This window comes from Geospiza fortis, unplaced genomic scaffold, assembly GCF_000277835.1.
Source record: "Geospiza fortis unplaced genomic scaffold, GeoFor_1.0 scaffold557, whole genome shotgun sequence".
Classification (NCBI taxonomy): domain Eukaryota; kingdom Metazoa; phylum Chordata; class Aves; order Passeriformes; family Thraupidae; genus Geospiza; species Geospiza fortis.
Window position 1 is genome coordinate 179754 of NW_005054526.1, and position 18380 is coordinate 198133.

Here is an 18380-nt window from a genome sequence, read left to right on the forward strand (position 1 = left end):
CTACATGGGATGGTATTGCATGAAGTCTACCCTGACTGTTTTGGGCTAAAAAGTGAACTGTTAATATATTCTGATTCAGGATGTTGTACTGGCTGGCATGATTGAAGGCACAGCCCATATAAACATTTAATAGTCTGAACTCTGACTTACCTTATTCATAGGAGTAATCAATTTAGGTACACATTTTTGCTTCTGAAATGGTATTGGTGCTGTATTGGGTTTTTTCCTGTGTTAACTGTGTTCATGCCAGCTCTCAACTGCTTCTGGAAAGCATTCTGAAGGAGAGACAGGAAAGAAAGAAAAATGTGAATAGAGGAAGAAGAATTCCATGTTTCTCAGTTAAGTACAGGATCCCATGTTAGATTAGCTAATAACCATAATGTGGGAGAAAGTAGAGCCTTTGAAGTTCAGCACTTTTGCTAGCTTATGTCCAGGTTAAGCTGATTCTACCATTGTTTCCAAACTGTGGCAGAGAGGAGACCCTTTTCAAACATCCGTTGATAATTATATAAAATTTGATGTTAAAATGGCAAGGGCATAGAGAATTTTTAAAAGAAATTGCTAAAGAAGAAGTATAGAGGTCTTCTTTACCTTCTGGCCATTGTACTTACTGCTGATTTTAGTCTGTTACACTGGTAATGGAATGTTACCAAAGTACGTTGCCATCAGCAGAACAGTCTTCTGCAATTGTAACCAAGTGTTAGGCAAGTGTTGAATAATTACTTTTTCTGTAATGCTGGTTCTATTGATTAGAGCTAGTTTGCACTACTACTGCTGTAGATTTGGTGAATTATGATGTTATCGTCCTATGGTGGCTGTAATCTTTGATTATTTCCACTGGATCTTTTTGAGTTACAGGGCTGGTTCTGTTGTGTTATGTCATGCCAGAATTAGAAGCCTTTTTGTTAAGGAGGTGTAAAAAACTACTTTTATAAAAATGCCTTTGAAAAACAAGTCCTGAGATCTTGAAAAATATTTGAGTAGCATTGTATTTTCATTTAAAAACCCTGTGAATATCTTTTCAGAAATAGGAGCAGGTCTCTTATATTTTTAAAATACTGTGACTTTATTTTTCCAGGGAAGACTCTTAGGAGAATTGTGTATTTGTTCTGAAAGAAAAAAAAAAAGTAAAAAAAAAAAGTTTTATAAATTATCATCCTCTGATTCTTGTGATTAGAAGGAGGCTCTTCACCCATATCTTCTCCCCTTGACACACATACCTGAAATAACAGACTGTAGAGTTTGTGCTTACTACAGCAATGAGGGGCTTTCAAAACTGGAAAGCTTCTGGGGAGATTGATGCAGTGTATTTGAAGTGTCTTAGGGAAGAAACGAAATGTTGCACTTCTGACTATTGGATATTAAGCAGGTAGAGGATTTGGAGCCAGTATCTCATATCCTGGAAAAATCTCTTGTTGTATTGCGCATGTAATGAAGACTATCAGTTTCAGGTTATTTTTCAGATGAATGCTCTTTCAGGTTTTGCTTTCTAAGAGAAAAGACTTACCTTCCGCCTGTGTGAGCCTGGTCTTTCTCAGTTTTCTCAGGCAAGGACATTAATCTCTGTAAGGTAAAAGTCTCTAGAATTTAAGGCGATTATTGCAGGTCTGGGTAGAGAATATGAATCTAAAAAAATATTATTTTGCTAGAGGAGATTTTGATGTTTGTGTTGAAGCATAAATCCAGTTGGATTGGGGTTTTTGTGTTTAACTGCATAAGTTGATATAGAAAATGTACGATAATGTGTATACTTTGGGAAAGTGAAATGAATGTTTAATATGTGTATCTGAAAATGAAGTAGGCATGTGTACATGTGTGTATATGTGGATTTGTAGGAGACAGTATTATTAAATGTGTGTGAATAATACATATAGAAAAGCCTCGAGAGGCTGCTTTTTAAAGCAAATGCTTAATTTTCTTTCTGATATTTGTACAGTGGTATTACTTAAATTGATGTAATAAAACTTTTTCAAAGTTAGTGTAAATACAGTTCAGTTAAATACTCTCCCTCTCCCTTCTCCAACATCTTCCATTCCATCCCCTCCACGATCCATTGCCCCCCTTTCCTCTGTTCTTCCTCTCCTTTCTTCATTCACTGTCAGGAAGGGACGCCTCAGAAGAGTCATTTCAGCTCAGCACGCCACCGTCAGAGACTAGTGGAACCATCAGCTACAAAAGTGAGTGCCTTTATTGAAGGACCATTTCTAAAGTGGAATGTTGTGTCAGCAGAGGGTTTGTTGCTAGAGAGAAGCTCTGTGTGCTTGGTGGGGGAATTTAGTTATTTTTACTCATCTGCAAGTAATATAATAACTTTCTCTAAAGGTGAACTTCACACTGAATTGATTCCTCCTCCAGTGCAGCAGTTGTTTTTTTAACTTTAAAAAGTTGTGGGGAGATTTTGTTTGTATCTGCAAAGTGTAATAGAAACTGTATGAAAAATTCCACTTCACTTTTATCAGTTTATGTGGTGTCTTTTTGTAAATCCTTGTGCAGTTCATTTGTCTCATTCTTAAACTGCAGAAGGCTTTCATTGAATAAAAAATTGGCAAGGATATGGAAATAATCAAACACTATTATCAAGCACTATGAAGCAATACGAAGTTTCAGTGTAAAAAAATAGAATGGCATCAAAAGATTATATGAGCAGATGCAATAGCAGTACTTGCTAGTTCATAAGACTGTTCCACCTTTTTAGAGATGTACTCAGAAAACTTGATAGGTTCACTGAGGTTGATTTTACTATGTAACTTTTAATGAAATAAACTATTGTGCGCATTTTAGAGCATCAGTGTTCACCTGTATTTATTTTGTTCACCTGTATTACTTTTTTGTGATGCTTCAGCAAATACGAAACTGTGTATCCATTACTATCACTGCCTGGAAATCCTGTTTTTCACTTTATTTGAGATATTGCAGAATTGATTGCAGTATTTACATACAACTTTTGATACAGGTTGAAGTAAGTCTGTGATAGCAGTCCTGGTTATGAAAGAAAAGTCCTGGTTCTATGTTTTGTCTTATATTTTAATTAGGATTCCAAGTACTGTTGTCATACTGATTCCTTCTGTTTTTATATGTGTTAATTCATTAGGTATTAGTAATGTTGACTTTCACAATTTCTTTCAGCATTTCACAATTTCTTTCTTACATTATCAGTACTAAGATATCCTTTTGGGGTCTGGGGAAGGGCTTTTTGGGGTTTAAAGAAGCAAAAGTAAGTCAAACACACACACATACCCCCCCCCCAAAAAAAACCCCAAACCATCTATATCTATCCGTCTGTCTATCTGTGTGGCTGTCTGTCTATCTATCTGTCTATCCACACACACACACATATCCGTCTATACTCCTGACAAGCCACTTTCTCTGTGCATTACTGTTTACTAGAATCAAGTAATTTCTGCAATGTGTAGAGCCTCAGTGTGTAAAGGAAAAATGTCTACTGAAGTGCAGTTCTGTGGACATAAGTGTGCTAGGTTTTGCTCCCTCCTCTTACCTAGTTTCCCTGCATTTTTTCACCATTTTTATTAGTACCCTATTGTATGTCTGAGTATACATTGTCTAAGGTAGGTGTGCTGTCAAAGCCTCAGTGTGGTAGCTAAGAGTAACCTTAGTATTTGCTCTTCTGTTTTGTTTGGGATGGAAGGATCAGAAAGGGTCTTGCTTGGTTTTTCTAGAGTCCTAAGCCAGTGTCCTTTAGTTTCTTTGCTGCTGGGAGAACATCCTGATGCACTGGGAGCATGTCAGCAACTCAGCTCTGCTAAACACCACCCAGCATCCAGAGCGGGGCTGTTACCACAGACCACATCAGCTCCACCTCTCTCCCTACAATGACTGCCAACAGTTTCACCATGACCAGCTGCTTAGAAAAAACTTTTCAGCACATAGTAAGAGCACTGCTCTGGTTTAGTGTTTTGTTTTGATTAAAATATGTCTGGAGAGAGAAGGAGGGAGAAGAGAAAAGAGGAAAGAAGAGGGAGGGGAGGAGAAGAGAGAAGGCAAATATGAAGCACTTCTTCAATGTCAGTGAGAGAGAAGAGGAAAACTGCAAGTTCATAGTTCTCCGTGATCTGCAGGTCACTCACATAATCTCCCTCGCTGTCCAGGCAAGAGACTGGTGAAAATCTGGAACAGTAGTCTTCAGAGTCCTGTTCTTTGGTAACATTTCTCTGAGTGGGCAGTACTTAGACAAGGCAAGCCTATAAAACTAACAGGCATCTGTACCCATCTGTGCTACCAACCATGCCTTCTCTTCCTCTTCTCTGGTGCCCATTTTTCAGTGAAGAATAGATGCCAAGCTTTATGTCCTAGGTATCTGCACTTTTCTTCTCACCCACCCACCCACCCACCCACCCCCCTTTGCTGTGTTCTTGAAATCAACAGCTGAAAGTACTGTACACCCCAGGTCTGGCTGAGGTAATTTGAGCTATTAATTTCTTTGTTTCCTCATTCTTCCTGCATGCCTTCTCCCTTCTTTTGTGCATAGGTCACATGCAGGGGCTTGAATGATGTGTTTTAGGCTCATGAAATCATAGAATTGTCAAAGTTGGAAAAGGCCTCAAACCATGTCCCCGTGTACACATCTTTTAAACACTTCCAGGGATGATGATTCTGCCACTTCCCTGGGAACCTTGTTCCCCTGCCTGACCATCCTTTCAGTGGGGAAATTGCTCCTAATACTCAATCTAAACCTCTTGCGACATAACTTGTGTCTAATACTTATCTGGGTTTCAGGTCTGGGAGATGTCATGTTAACCTGTGGCCAGACCCCACTCAGGTGGGCCCAGCTGATGGAATGTAGAATCTGGATTTGGCCTTGGCAGCTCACCAGAAAGTTTTGGAGTAGGGATATTGGCTGGTGATTATAGGACAAGGTGGCATAGTTTGCTGCTCTACATGGGACATGTCCTGGAAGTGGACATGAGAAATGTGAAAAGGTGATTTTCAACACCTTTTTTCAGGACTGCTGGGGCTGTACTGTGTTACTACTCAAGAAAAGGAAGGAAGACAAATAGTCTTGAAGCAGGTACTGCAGCTGATTATGTGCTGGTTGGAGGAGAAACCCTGACCAGATTTGGCTGGCCAAAGTATGGCCAGTACACGGTTAATCTGATTAACTGATTAAGACTGATTAACAAAAGGGGGAAATACGGTGTTCTTCAGAGGCTCATCTGTGTTCCAAGGACATGCTTCAGGCAGTGTGTAATCCTCAGTATTTACTATTCAGATCACTATGAAAGTAAAGTAGGGAAGTGCTGTTAGCACAGGGCTTCTGAGAGACAACTATGTCTCTCCTTTGTATTCCTGTTGCACTTGGAGAACTACTGTTGTCTGTCAGTCACCTTTAGACTGCTACAAGTCAGTAGGAGTGTCATCAGAATTCATCTTTCCTGTTGTGTGGCAAGATTGCCCTTACCAGTTGTTGCTGTGACAACCTGACCAGAAAGCACTCTGCCTCAAGGAATGCATTTGCAAAGCAGCTGGTGAAGAAAGCCCACAACTTTCCCTCATGAAGTTGTAACTCAGCTGGGAAAGTTGAACTCCAGTAATTTCAAATGGCAACATCAATGCAGCCTATCTCCCAGTCCTACCAATGACTTAAGCTGCGTACTCCTTGTCTCTCAGCAGACACATCTGCTGCAGTGCCTTTTGGCAGCCTCCTCTACCACTTGGGCCTACAGATCATTGCTCATTCATTCTTGGGCTATGGGGGAGCAAGGATGCTCTCCTGATCAAGACTAGGAATATGGTTGAGAGTTTTGCAGGTAGTTCCAGAGTAGGAACCTGTAGAAGTGCAGGTCTGGCAGAATTTGTTCAGCTGTTTGTTTTGTCATACTCATTTGTTGCCTCAAGAAGAGCCACCACTTGTTCCTGGTGGTACAGGTGTACAGAAGCCTCATGGTCTTGTTATACCAAACCAAGGACTATTTTGCCTGCTTTTGGACCAAAGATGGCAAGTTGCCATGAACAAATCTCACATACTTTTCTTTGAGCTAGTTAGTTCAGCTCTCCTAGTTTAAGAAAACACACTACACACACTCGTGCACACACACACACACACACACACACACACACATACACTCTCACACACTCACACACACACACACTCAAAATCCCCCCCAGAAACAAAGGAAAAAATTAAAACCAAACAAACTTGTTACTTTGAAAATGTTGTTTTGTATCTTGGCACTGTAAAGACTGGTGGGATCCTTTTTGTTCCTTTTCCCTTCCTGTGCAGCAGCTGTTTGCCCAGGTGGCAGGAAGCTCAGCCTGCACAGCTTGCAGTGACTGTTGGCTGTATCGGGGATGCTATTTGGGCTTGGAGCAAGATCATCACAAACTTGTAAAGGAATACTGGTTTGTTGCCTACATTCTGCTGGGCTTTGTTCTGGCATTTAATTCTTCATGTCCTGAGCTTCCTGCACCTGCCTCCTAACCTCATGGTTATGGGAGAATGATTGTATTTGGGAGACTTGGAAGCAAGGCAGTGTGTCTCATGAGTGCAGTAACAGTGCTGTGTGAGTCAGAGGACTCTGAGTTACAAATTACCCAGAAGATCTTTCATCTGTGATCATCTGATTGCAGTGATTCACTTGTCTCTGCTTGTCCTGGACCCTGATGAAGTGCATTTCTGGGTCAGTGATTTGGGTGACCCAAAGCAGCAAGGAACATACTGTATTGACTTACTGAGACTAATGTTTCCTGAGGGCAGAGGATCTTGGCCTGTCCTGTCAAAAGAGAGTAGAGTTGTTAGGATTTGGTGCTGTGAACTTGGACAGCTATGAGCTCATGTTTGATCTAATGCAAATCAGGGAAAGCTAAACTTCAAACAATTACACAGTCATAGCATGGTATGGATTGGAAAGGACCTTAAGATCACTAGTTCCAATCGTCCTGCCATAGGCAAGCACGTCTTCTGCTAGTCCAGAGCTCCATTCAGCTTGACCTTGAACACGTCCAGAGATGGGACATCTACAGCTTCTACAGGCCACCAGCCTGTTCCAGTGCCTCATCAGCCTCACAGGAAAAACTTTTTTCCTAATTGTAGGAGCATCGGCGGGTAGGACAGTCAGGATGGATGGAGACGAGAGATCTCTGAAGCCAGGTCATGGAACCTGTGGTTTATTGCAAAGGGCCCGGGTGCAGGGCCCTGCTGGGAGCTGCCAGCCGCAGCTCGGAGCAGGCCCGAGAGAAGAGAGGGGTAGAGAGGATGAGGGGGTAAGAGAGTAAGAGAGCGAAGTTCCCATTACAATACAATAAGTCTTCTTCTGTGTTGAATATTCTAATTTTCACTAACCAATCTAGTACAATATACAAATCCTATAGCATTTACTTACAGCCTATAAGAATCACTATATTACCATGCTGTGTTACATTTTAAACCCTAAAAACTACTCTTTGGACCCCTTCTTCTGATAAGTTAGTAGGGTCTGCTCTGACTCTTGGACCTGTCTGCAGGCAGAGGGTCTTGTTTCATCAAAAGGGGATTACCTTCAGCCAGCCACACCATTGTTTTCCGGTTGTTCAGTAACTAACGTATCTCAAAGCTTGCTTTCATTTCAGTCTTGCTTATAGTTTCTATATTCTCAAAATCTTTTGCTGGACACAATCATATTTATAAGGTTTTCCTGTTTCATCTTCCCCAACACCTAATATCCTATCTAAACCTGCCCCCTTTCAGTTTGAAGGCATTACTGTTTTTCCTCTCAATACATGCCCTTGTGAAGGGGTGTCTCCATTGTTTTTAGACTCCCTTCAGGTACCTGAAATCTTCTGTTCTCAAAAATGAACAATCCCAATTCTCTCAGCCTTGCTCCATCCTTCTCATCATTTTGATGGCTTCCTCTGGACTTACTTCAACAAGTGAGTATCTTTACTGTGCTGAGGACCTCAGAACTGAACACAGTATTCCAGGTGGGGTCTCAGCAGAGCAGAGCAGAGGGACAGAATCCTCTGCCTGGCCCTACTGGTTGTGTTGCTTTGGATGCAGCCCATGACACGTGTGGCTCTCTGGGCTGGGAGTGCCCATGGCTGGGTCATGTCCAGCCTCTCAGCCACCAGCACCCCCAAATCCTTCTGGGCAGAGCTGCTCTCAATGTGTTCATCCCGAAGCTTCATACTGGGAGTTGCCCCAACTCAGGTGCAGGACCTTGCACTTTGTCTTGCTAAAACTCATGAGATGCCCATGGTCCCACTTCTCAGGCCTGTCCAGGTCTTTCTTAATGGCTTCCTGTTCTTCAGGTGTGTCAACTGCACCACTCAGCTTGCGGAAATCTGCAAATTTGCTGAGGGTTCACTTGATTCCTTTGTCTATTATCATTAAGGATGATATTAAATAATGCTTAAGGACCCCTGAGGGACATTGCTTGTCGCCGTATGTTGGGATTCTGAACCACTGATCACTGCCTCTGCGTGCGACTGTCCCAGCCAATTCTTTATCTACATAACTGTCCACCCACTGCACCCAGTAAATCTATTTGTCTTCATTTTAGAGAGATGGATGTTGTAGGGGACTGTGTCAAATGCCTTAGAGAAGTGCAGATAAATGATACCTGTAACCCTGTCCTTGTCCACTGATGTAGTCACACCATTAAAAAAATGTGAAGTATAAAAGATGCTGAGACCCTGGGGATTCTGACTTGTCTGCTTGATCTACAAAGCAGAGTTGGTTCTCAGATATACATGGAAGCAATATAGAAGGTGTAATCTCTAAATAGCTTTTGCTGTATTACATTGCATTAATGTATTTACATTAGCTGGTGGTACCTTGAAACAGAAGCTTAATATAAAGGATTGCTGGTTAATTTGTTTGCTGGAGCTTCTTACTGTATTACAAATGTGGACACAGGTAGACAAAGAAAGTGCTCTAGTAGTAATGATCTGTAAGACAAAGTAAAACATGCATTTATAAAGCTGTGAAAGTTTACAGTTAAATAAAAGCCAATTTGAAATGGGAGCATGGAATTGAGAAGGAGTTACAAGAGAAAGCATTCAGACAATTTTCAAGCTTTTTTTGTGTTTCAGTGCATAAATAAAGCTGTATTCAGATTAGGCTGCAGGTGTAAATTAGGAACATCTGTCTAACTATTATGAAGGTTACTGAGAATTTTGTTAGCTTGAAAAAAGCACTGTAGAAGAATGAATTAAATAAACTCCAAACTGTGAAGAGAGAAGACATTTCAGCACAGTTTGCTTTTACACTCATTCTGGTGTGAGTACCCTATCAATTACGCAGCCAAGTAATCCCTCAACTCACACTGAACAATTTCTGCAGAACATTTTTTTTAAATCTGATACTTGCTTGCTTATAAAATAATTTCTGAATTTAAACCAGTAATTTATTGTACTTTTTGAACTGATAAAATTTTTCTACAACTGTTTTCTCTGTCTTAGTGGCTCATGATTTGTAATTGTAAAGAAATAGTTTGCTGCTGAGAACCATGTCTCTACGTGTTAAATCTTTACTGAAGGTCTTAAATAGTTGAGAAGTCTCATTAAAAATAATTATTTATATATGGCTATTGATAATAAATAGCTAGATGGATCAGCTGCTATTTTGTATCTTTTTAGGCTCCACTTTAAGTATGTTTTAAACCTACACTCCTAAAATTTTACTGCTTTTTACCATAAAATCAACACAAATCAGAGATTCTTATTGTTAGAGTAGAATATTAGTGCAATGTGTTCATCATAGGATCTGCTCATATAAAAAAGAAATCATCTAGTAGACGGGAGTGCAGAGAGTGAAGCACTATTCCCTAGCACTACTCTGTGGCAACAGCTGACAGAAGGTTGATTTGATGGCCAATTGATTGCTAGAAAGTTATGTTTACCAAAGGTTAGAGAGTCTGGTAGATGTATAAATAGAAACAGAAGATATGTTACAGTCAAATATTATGGATGAATCCTCCCTGGCAAGTTAAAATTGTCTTCCTTATAAAATGATTCTCCTGGCCAAGTCAGTGTGTCAGTAGTATAATATTCGTTGCACTAGATAGGTTTTGTAACATTCTCCACCAAACTGGGAAAAAAAAATGTACAGTACTCCCTTTTCTCCTTACTAAAACTTTAGTTCTATACAAGGCAATACCAAGTTATAATTAGATATTTTCAGCTGTTACTTCAGATGTGTGATCTCCATCTCAGTGTTGCTTGCATGCTTCCCAGTTGATTAAAAATAGAAGTAGCTGTGGCAGAAATAGTATTATAAATAGTTTGGCTAGAATAAATGCTAGTATGTATGCAAAAAAATATTACAGAAATTGAAAATCAGTCTTAAAATATGGTTAAATTAGTCAGCATGCAACCTCATTTAGGTATGGAATGCATAGTATGGACACAAAAAAAGGGGTGAAGTGGGACCAAATTGTGATCTAGATTTTGAAATGTCTGCCTAGAAATAGGGTTGGGGAAATATTGGGTCACACCAGAGTTGGGAAGTATTTCAACCATACTGAGGTCAGGTTTGTGTCTTCAAAAAGACAGGTGTTTTTTTCCCTTTTTCCTCCACAGAGAACTATATTATTCACAGAATCTTGTAGTTTAGAAAAGACCTTTAAGGTTGTTAGTGCAAGTCTTTGACTGGCTAACCAATTAGTGCTATGTCCAGTCATTTCTTGAACACCTCCAGGGATGGTGGTTCCACCACCTCCCTGGGCAGCCCATTCCAGTGCTTAGGAACCCATTTCTTTCTGATGTCCAGCTTGAGCTTTCTCTGGTGCAGCCTGAGGCCATTTCCTCTCAACTTGTCTCTTGTTGCCTGGGAGAAGAGGCTGACCTCCACTTAGCTACATCCACTTGTCAGGCAGTTGTGGAGAGCAATCAAGTCACCCCTGAGCCTCCTTTTCTCCAGGATAAACAATCCCAGCTCCCTCAGCAGCTCCTCATAGGACGCACTCTGTAGATGCATCACCGCCATTGTTGCTCTTTCCTGGATACACTCCAGTACCTCAATGTCTTTCTTGAACTGAGGAGCTCAGAACAGCATGGGATTCGGGGGGTGGCCTCAGCAGTGCCAAGTGCAGGGGGACAATCCCTGCCCTGGCCCTGCTGGCCACACCATTGCTGACCCAGGCCAGGATGCCATTGGCCTTCTTGGCCACCTGGGCACAGCCTGGCTCATGTTCAGCTGCTGTCACCAGCACCCCCAGGTCCTTTCCAGCCACTCTGCCCCAGCCTGTGGAGCTGCCTGGGGTTGTTGTGACCCAAGGGCAGGACCCAGCGCTGGGCCTTGTTGAACCTCTCACCACTGGCCTCAGCCATGATCCAGCCAGTCCAGATCCCTTTGCAGAGCCTTCCTGCCCTCCAGCAGATCATCACTCCCACTTAATCTTATCCATGAACTGACTGAGGGTACACTTGATCCCCTCATCCAAATAATGGGTAAAGATTTAAACAGCGTTGGGTCCAGTACTGAGCCTTCGGGAACCTCACTAGTGGCTGTCTGCCAATTGGTTGTGGCATCATTGTCCCTAAAATTGTTGTCAGCTGACATGCAATAGACCAGTGTCACACACGGAGTTGAGGTATTTGTTTCATATTTGTGCTTAGATGAGAGCTTTGTGGTAAATCTGAGAAGCTAACACCAATTCTTGACATTTTACACTGTATATCCACTTAGGCATGTTGGCTACAAGTTACCTACTTCTTGTATTAATTAGTATTCTAAGTTCTATTGGTTGAATGATTCCCTTGCTTTTCATGCTGATTAGCATCCATGCTCAGTCTTGCAGTCTTTTTAGTCAGTGGGTTTCTTGATCCCTGAGTCGAAGGTCACAATCCCCCTCTGCCGAATTGCCTTTTACCCTGTTTCCTCAGTGTACAGCTGCTGATTGAGCTCAGGTTCCCCAGAGCCTGAGGACAAGAGGCTGTGAACTGGCACCGGTCCCTTGCACTACAAAGTGCATGAGGCTCTGGCACAGCCAGGTGACAACAGAGAACAGCAGGAACTGATGACTCAGCTCAGAAAGGCCCCAGACTTGCACAGGGTATAAAAGCCCAGGTGGTACTTTGTTCAGGGTTGTTTTTTGCGAGGCTGTGAGGCCTGTTTCAGGGGTAAGCCAAAACCTGTTCTACAACCCTCTTCTTATTCATGTAACTCTCTGAGTAAAGCATTATTTCTGACCCCTGCGATATCAGCACCATTCATCACCACTCTCTGGGCCCAGCCAGCCAGCTGGTTTTTAACCCAGTGCACTTGTTCAAGGCGTGGGCTTGACAGCTTCTCCAGCAAAATGCCTCAGGAGACGGTAAGCTCCAAAGACTTTGCTGGAGGGAGACTACATCCACAAACATTTTGTCATCCCCCCAGGGTCACCTGATCATGAGAGATCAGGTTGGCTATGCAGGAGCTGCAGTTCCTAAATATATGCTGTCTGATCCTTTGGATGTCCTGTGTGTGCCATGTGATAAGGTCATCTGATAAGGTCATTCAAGGTCATTTGATAAGCTTCCTGGTCACTGAGGTACATCACTATAGATGTACTTATTTTACCTACTTATTGTTGGTAAGTACAGAAAGTGTGGTTTAGATGAATGGACAGTGGGGTGGACCAAGGGCTGGCTGAATGGCAGAGCTCAGAGGGTCAGGATCAGGGCAGCAGAATCCAGTTGGAGGCCTGTAGTCAGTGGTGTTCCCCAGGGATCAATACTGGGCCCAGTCTCACTCAACTTGTTTATCACTGGCCTGGGTGAAGGGATCCAAGGTACCCTCAGCAGGTTTGCTGATGATCCAAACTGGGAGTGGCTGAAACACCTGAAGGCTCTGCTGCCTTCGGGCTGGGCCTTGGTGGGCTGGAGAGTTGGACAGAGAGAACCCTGATGAGGCTCAGCAAAGGCAAGTGCAGGGTCCTGCAGCTGGGGAGGAATAACCCCAAGTACCAGCACAGGCTGGGGCTGCCCCACTGAAGAGCAGCTCTGCAGAGAAGGACCTGGGAGTCTTGGTGGATCACAAGGTGACAATGAGCCAGCAGTGTGCCCTTGTGGCCAGGAGGCCCAGCGGGATCCTGGGCTGCACTGGGAAGAGTGTGGCCAGCAGGTCAAGGGAGATGATCCTCCCCCTCTCCTGGGCCCTGGTGAGGCCACATCTGGAGTGCTGTGTCCAGCTCTGGGCTCCTCAGTACCAGAGAGACAAGGAGCTCCTGGAGAGTGTCCAGCAAAGGGGCACAAAGATGATGAGGGGTCTGGAGCATCTCTCTTAACGAGGAGAGACAGAGCTGGGCCTGTTTAGTCTAGAGAAGAGAAGGCTGAGAGGGGATCTCATCAATGCATATAAATATCTCAGAGGTGAGTGCCGAGAGGATGGTGCCAGACTTCTCAGTGGTGCCCAGTGATGTGACAAGGAGAAATAACACAAGCAGTTTAACCTCAACATGAGGCAGGACATCTTTATGTTGAGGATAGCAGAACAGTGGAACAGGCTGCCCAGGAAGGTCCTGAAGATGTTAAAAACTCAGCTGGACATGATGACGGGACCAGATGATCTCTGGAGTCCATCCAACCCTAGCTGTTCTGTGATTCAGTTATCTTCACTAATGAAATTAGCATGGAAGATACACTGGTGCTTTTCCTGACTCAGTTATCTTGGTGGTGTGACTGCAGAAAAAGGTGAAAGCTGATACATTAGCCTGCAATTTTAATCATATAAATCAGTATATGAACTGGGAGGAATTTTTTATACTATTCCCTCTTGCAGACTTACTTTTGGACTTGCTTGTCTCCTTCTGGTTTAAAACCATCTAGGAAGTGCAGATAAAAACTATTGTTGTCTTTCCTTTGCTTTTGTTTCATGTTGAATACATACAAATCTGAACGTGTATCTTCTAGTCTTTTTTTATCTTTATATTTTCTGAGGGTCTTTTGGACTAGTTGCACAAGAAGTCTGTGCCTTTGGAAAGTTCTTCCCATTAATTAGCAGATATTTCATGATAGAAACTTGCAGACAAAGATATTTGACAGAGATACAAATTCGAGTAACCTTCACTGATCCTGTTAGACCTTATTAAGCTGGTGTAAATAGGATTATCAGTCAAAGGTAAAAGGAAATTTAAGAAATGTAATGCTTGCAAAACTTAATACAGTTGCTGATGTGATTTACTGTGGTTTCACTTGAAACAATCATTTTGCCATATTGGACAAGGAGGGGAATGAAACTGTCTATAAAATGGCAATAAACCAAAAAGACTATCTGGGTCCTAATCTCATTTGATCTAGAGTGTTAGTAGTCCAAATAAAAACTATGAAATATACCTGACTTTATTGCTAGCACATACAGAGGGACTAGGTAATGATATAAATTGTGGAAAAGGATTTATCACAGTTACATGTTTGCTTTTTTTATGGAACAAGGATTGTCTTTCCACTGTGTTTTTTAGCTGAAAACTGTGTCTAGGGTGAAACAGTACTTTATGTCAAGAGTTCAGAAATTCTCACACACAGTGCTACAGCACTAGCCTAGTAATTAATATTGTTTTATCAATTATTATTCCAGTGAAATTGTCAGTACTAGGAAATTGGGGTTGTGCCTCAAGGTAGTTGCTGTTAGACATTAGCTTCGTCTCTGCATCAGAGATTTTAGACCTAAGATTGATACAGATTGATACACTAGATCTGTGTGTTGTTGAACACATTTTGATGCTTTCAGATAAAAATAAAAACAGCAGACTCAAAAGGTTTGTGTTACGTTCCCTTTCTGATAGGGAAATGAATATTTAAAAAGAGCACTGAAATTCCCAAATTACATTTTTTTCTGTCTTCCTATGGTGGATACTCAAAATTGAGGTTGCAGCTAATTAGAGAACCTGGATAACATCAGCAGGGAGAGCAATGTAATATCAATATGGATCATGGGATTTCTGTTCTATTATCTTTGGAGCAGTTGAAATAAACTTCTATTGTTTTGGAGTGTGTGTTGACTAATAATTGAATATTTGTGAAACAGTTCATGCTGGTGGTGTCCCTTTGCCTGCCATGTAGGAAGAGGAATGGTGACAGTAGCCTTCTGCAGTTCAGTAGCAAACAAGTGTGGCAAACAGGCAGGACATGTAGAAAAGGCCCATGAGTAACTATGTTTAGATTGATCTGGTATAGGACATCTCCAGATTTTTCAGGGCATTTAAAGCTCTGTAAGAAACCAAGCTTCAGCTGAAAAAAAAAAAAAGTTAATTAAAAAAAAAATCAAATATTAGGAGAAACATGTGACTAGAGTTTTGAAGTGAAAAAATGAAGTGCGCATTACGACTAACCCGTTTTCAGAAACGAGATTAATATTTACCTAGTTGGTCTCCAGACAGTTTCAACTTTTTCCAGTGTAGCCCTTGCTTGAGAACTTGAAACTTTCTTTCACATCAGTGGAGTATATTGCTAATAAGTTGTGTGGGATCAGCTGAATTGATCAAATGTGAATTTATAAAAACTGACTAAATGTCAACACTAAGCAAAATCTCTAATTTTGATACGTTTAATTGCATAAGGGGCAGAAAATCTGGTATCATAAGCAGAGCAAATATAAAGTATCCTTTTTCTGCAAAAGAGATATATTTTGAAAGTGCAAATACAATGTTTTGTCATTGCTGTTCCATGTGATTTTTCTGGGTGAAAAAGTTAATTACTTGTGCCCTTTATTTCTGGTTTTCCCCAAGTATTTCCCTTATGTGTGAAGAGCAGCTGCAGAGCTCAGCTCTGCAGGTCTGAGGGTGGGCATTGTGGGCACAGTACTGCTTTTACCAAACTCCATGATTCAGTTCTGCTGAGCTTAAAGCTTAGTTCCAGTGAACTTTCCTCTTCTCTCTTGGTCTCCTCCAGCTGATGATTGTGGACATGTTAAGGTAGAGCAAGGCTTGTATTTTGCTAGTGCTAATCAGTCCTTGAAGAAAGAACAAATGTATTTTGACTTTTTTTGCCCCTTCCATCCTGTGCAAAATTACCAACAAAAACTCTTGCAATCAAAGCCTGAATGTAAGCGACTCTCTTCTGCTGAAGGCAAGCTTCATCATTTTATCATCTAGTTACTGATTTCAACAAAAGTCAGCGGGAGCTTCTTAATTGTATAATACAAAACATGATTTGCATCTGGGGAAAGGAAGGCATCCAGATTCTTGTGGACATAATGGTCTTAAGCAACCATCTTGTCAAGAAGTTCATACTGGCCCACTGTGTGCTGTAGTATTTTTTTTTCTTTTGCTTTTTAATAGTAGGCAAAATCCTTTGTGGGTATGCCCACATAAAAAGCACTTCTTTGCATTTGATGAAAGAACCTACAGATTCAAACAGAACTTAGAGAAATCACTGGCTTTAGTTAAACCATAGATTTAGGGTTTTCCTGTTCTGGTTATGCGTACAATTGATTATATTTGTTCAGGTGAACACTTGTACCAGTAGCTGGGATTTATGTCTTGTACAACTTTTTTTTCCTTTTTAATCTCCTTTTCCCTTCATATGATAACACTTTTAAACTTTGTTGATGGGAATATTCATGTGAACTTGACAGCTGTAATCTGTTGAGTGTTGGTGTTTCAAACACTTTGCAGTCCATGCATTTTCTCCATTAGTCATGTGGTGATGTACTTTGCCAAGGGGTGAAATAAACTGTAGGACAGCAGGTCAGAATTAAGCATAGATTTTCTAACACTGTGTTAGATGAAATGATTTTGTGTACTTGGAGGTGGAGAGTTCATTCAGAGTTTTCACACTTTTTTCTTGAAGATATATGGTTATTTTTTTATTTTTTTAAATTGAGCTGACAGTGCAACATAGCGGGCAACAATCTCTTAAATAACATTTTTCTACTATGTTTTAATGTGAATAATTTGAAATAAGGAAAGATCACACCACTAGAAAATGAATACAGAGATTTACAGAGTTAATGTTGGCAACAGTCAAATCGCTGTTTTCAGAAAGGCTTGTGCTTCTCATTGAAAGAGGTTTTTCACCTTTTACTATTTATGGTAGCTGCTCTTAAATAAGCCATGCTGCATTGTTGTCATAAGGCAGTAGCGTTGATGTGTTCTGCCACTGCTGCTTTTCATGGAGAAAACATGAGATCCAGCAGAGATAATATGCATTTACTGATTTGGTAGGGCTTTTTTGTGATGATTTGGTATGTCCTTAAAGCATTGAGTATTTTGGACTCCATTGGAGTAAACTAGGCATGCCTCATTTTCTCTGTTGATGGATTTTATTCCCATAAATGGTATGTTTGTAGCACTTCTGATTTACTTATTTATTTACTAACTTTCTTTTTATTTTTTTCCCCTACGCATGTCAGTTTGGTTATTTTTTCTCTTTCTAACAAAGAATGATGATACTCAAAACTACTTCGAGTTTAGGTTGCTACTTCTTTTCAGGTTCTTGCTACTTTCTCTGAATAAACTGTTGTAGTTCTTTGTCTTCTGTAAAAAAACTACAAAAAAACCTGTTGTAATTGTTTTTCTTTGTTTTCTGTTAATTTATTTAAAAATTTAGTTTGAGTGTTATTGTATTGTATCTCTAAACAATATTTAACAAGGTAAACAAAGTTCTTTTGTTTACAAAATGTTATTATCAATCCTGCAATTGAAGAGTCTTCAGACTATAGTGTATTTCATAGGAATGTCCTTACTGTTAACTCGTGGAATCCTTCTGAAATGTTTCATCTTCCATATGGATCAGTGTTTTTAATGCTATATGAGACTTTCTTGAATACTATGCAAAACAAAACACATTTAAGTGCTGTTTACTTAGTTTAGTCTAGTTTATTATAAATCTTAATGTTGTATCTGGTTCATCTGTAGAAAAACAGATTATTCAAATTGCTCTTGTACATGCTAAAGTGATGGCTTTCTTTTTGTTATATGGTTTTTATATATAGCCAGTTTGGCATTCTTTTTGATCCAGTTAATTTGCATTTAAATTGATAATTTGCCTATCACCTGAATATTGCTTTTACATCACATCTCAGAACACAGAACTGACACCAAGATATGTTTCTCCTTTGAAGGATGCAGTCAGCAGTGCCTGTAACAAAAGCAGGGAAAGTTAACTAAGGAGATAAAAATTAATTGCATAGAACACACAATATTGAATTAGATGAAATGTGGCTTTTTCTGGCCAAGTTGGAGCTTAAGTGCCTCTTCACTTCTACAGTATATTCCCATTACAATCTGTGGTGGTGTTGCTAATTTGCAACTTGAAGTTTGGGGATGTGAGTGGAATAAGTTATCATGCAGAATAACATCTTTAAATTTTGAAATGCACAATTAAGAATGTGCAGGATTAAGAATTAAGAAGCATTGTGTTTTGTCTCAAGGAGTGTTTTGCTGAATGGAGCCTTTCTTGAGTAGTGATAACTACCTTCCTGAGCTTGCCAGTGCAGAAGTGGCAATTTTTGTTCATGGAAATGCTTG

The 18380-nt window shown here is 40.6% G+C and overlaps 1 protein-coding gene across 2 annotated transcripts in view; it reads left to right on the forward strand.

Moving 5' to 3' along the window:
• Positions 1–18380, forward strand: part of MAST4 (microtubule associated serine/threonine kinase family member 4) — a 213752-nt gene that overhangs the window by 48214 nt on the left and 147158 nt on the right. For both annotated transcript variants that reach the window (XM_031063748.1, XM_031063747.1), the window contains exon 3: positions 2103–2177. In XM_031063748.1, coding sequence (XP_030919608.1) covers positions 2103–2177 — 75 coding nt within the window. The remainder of the gene's footprint in view (positions 1–2102; positions 2178–18380) is intronic.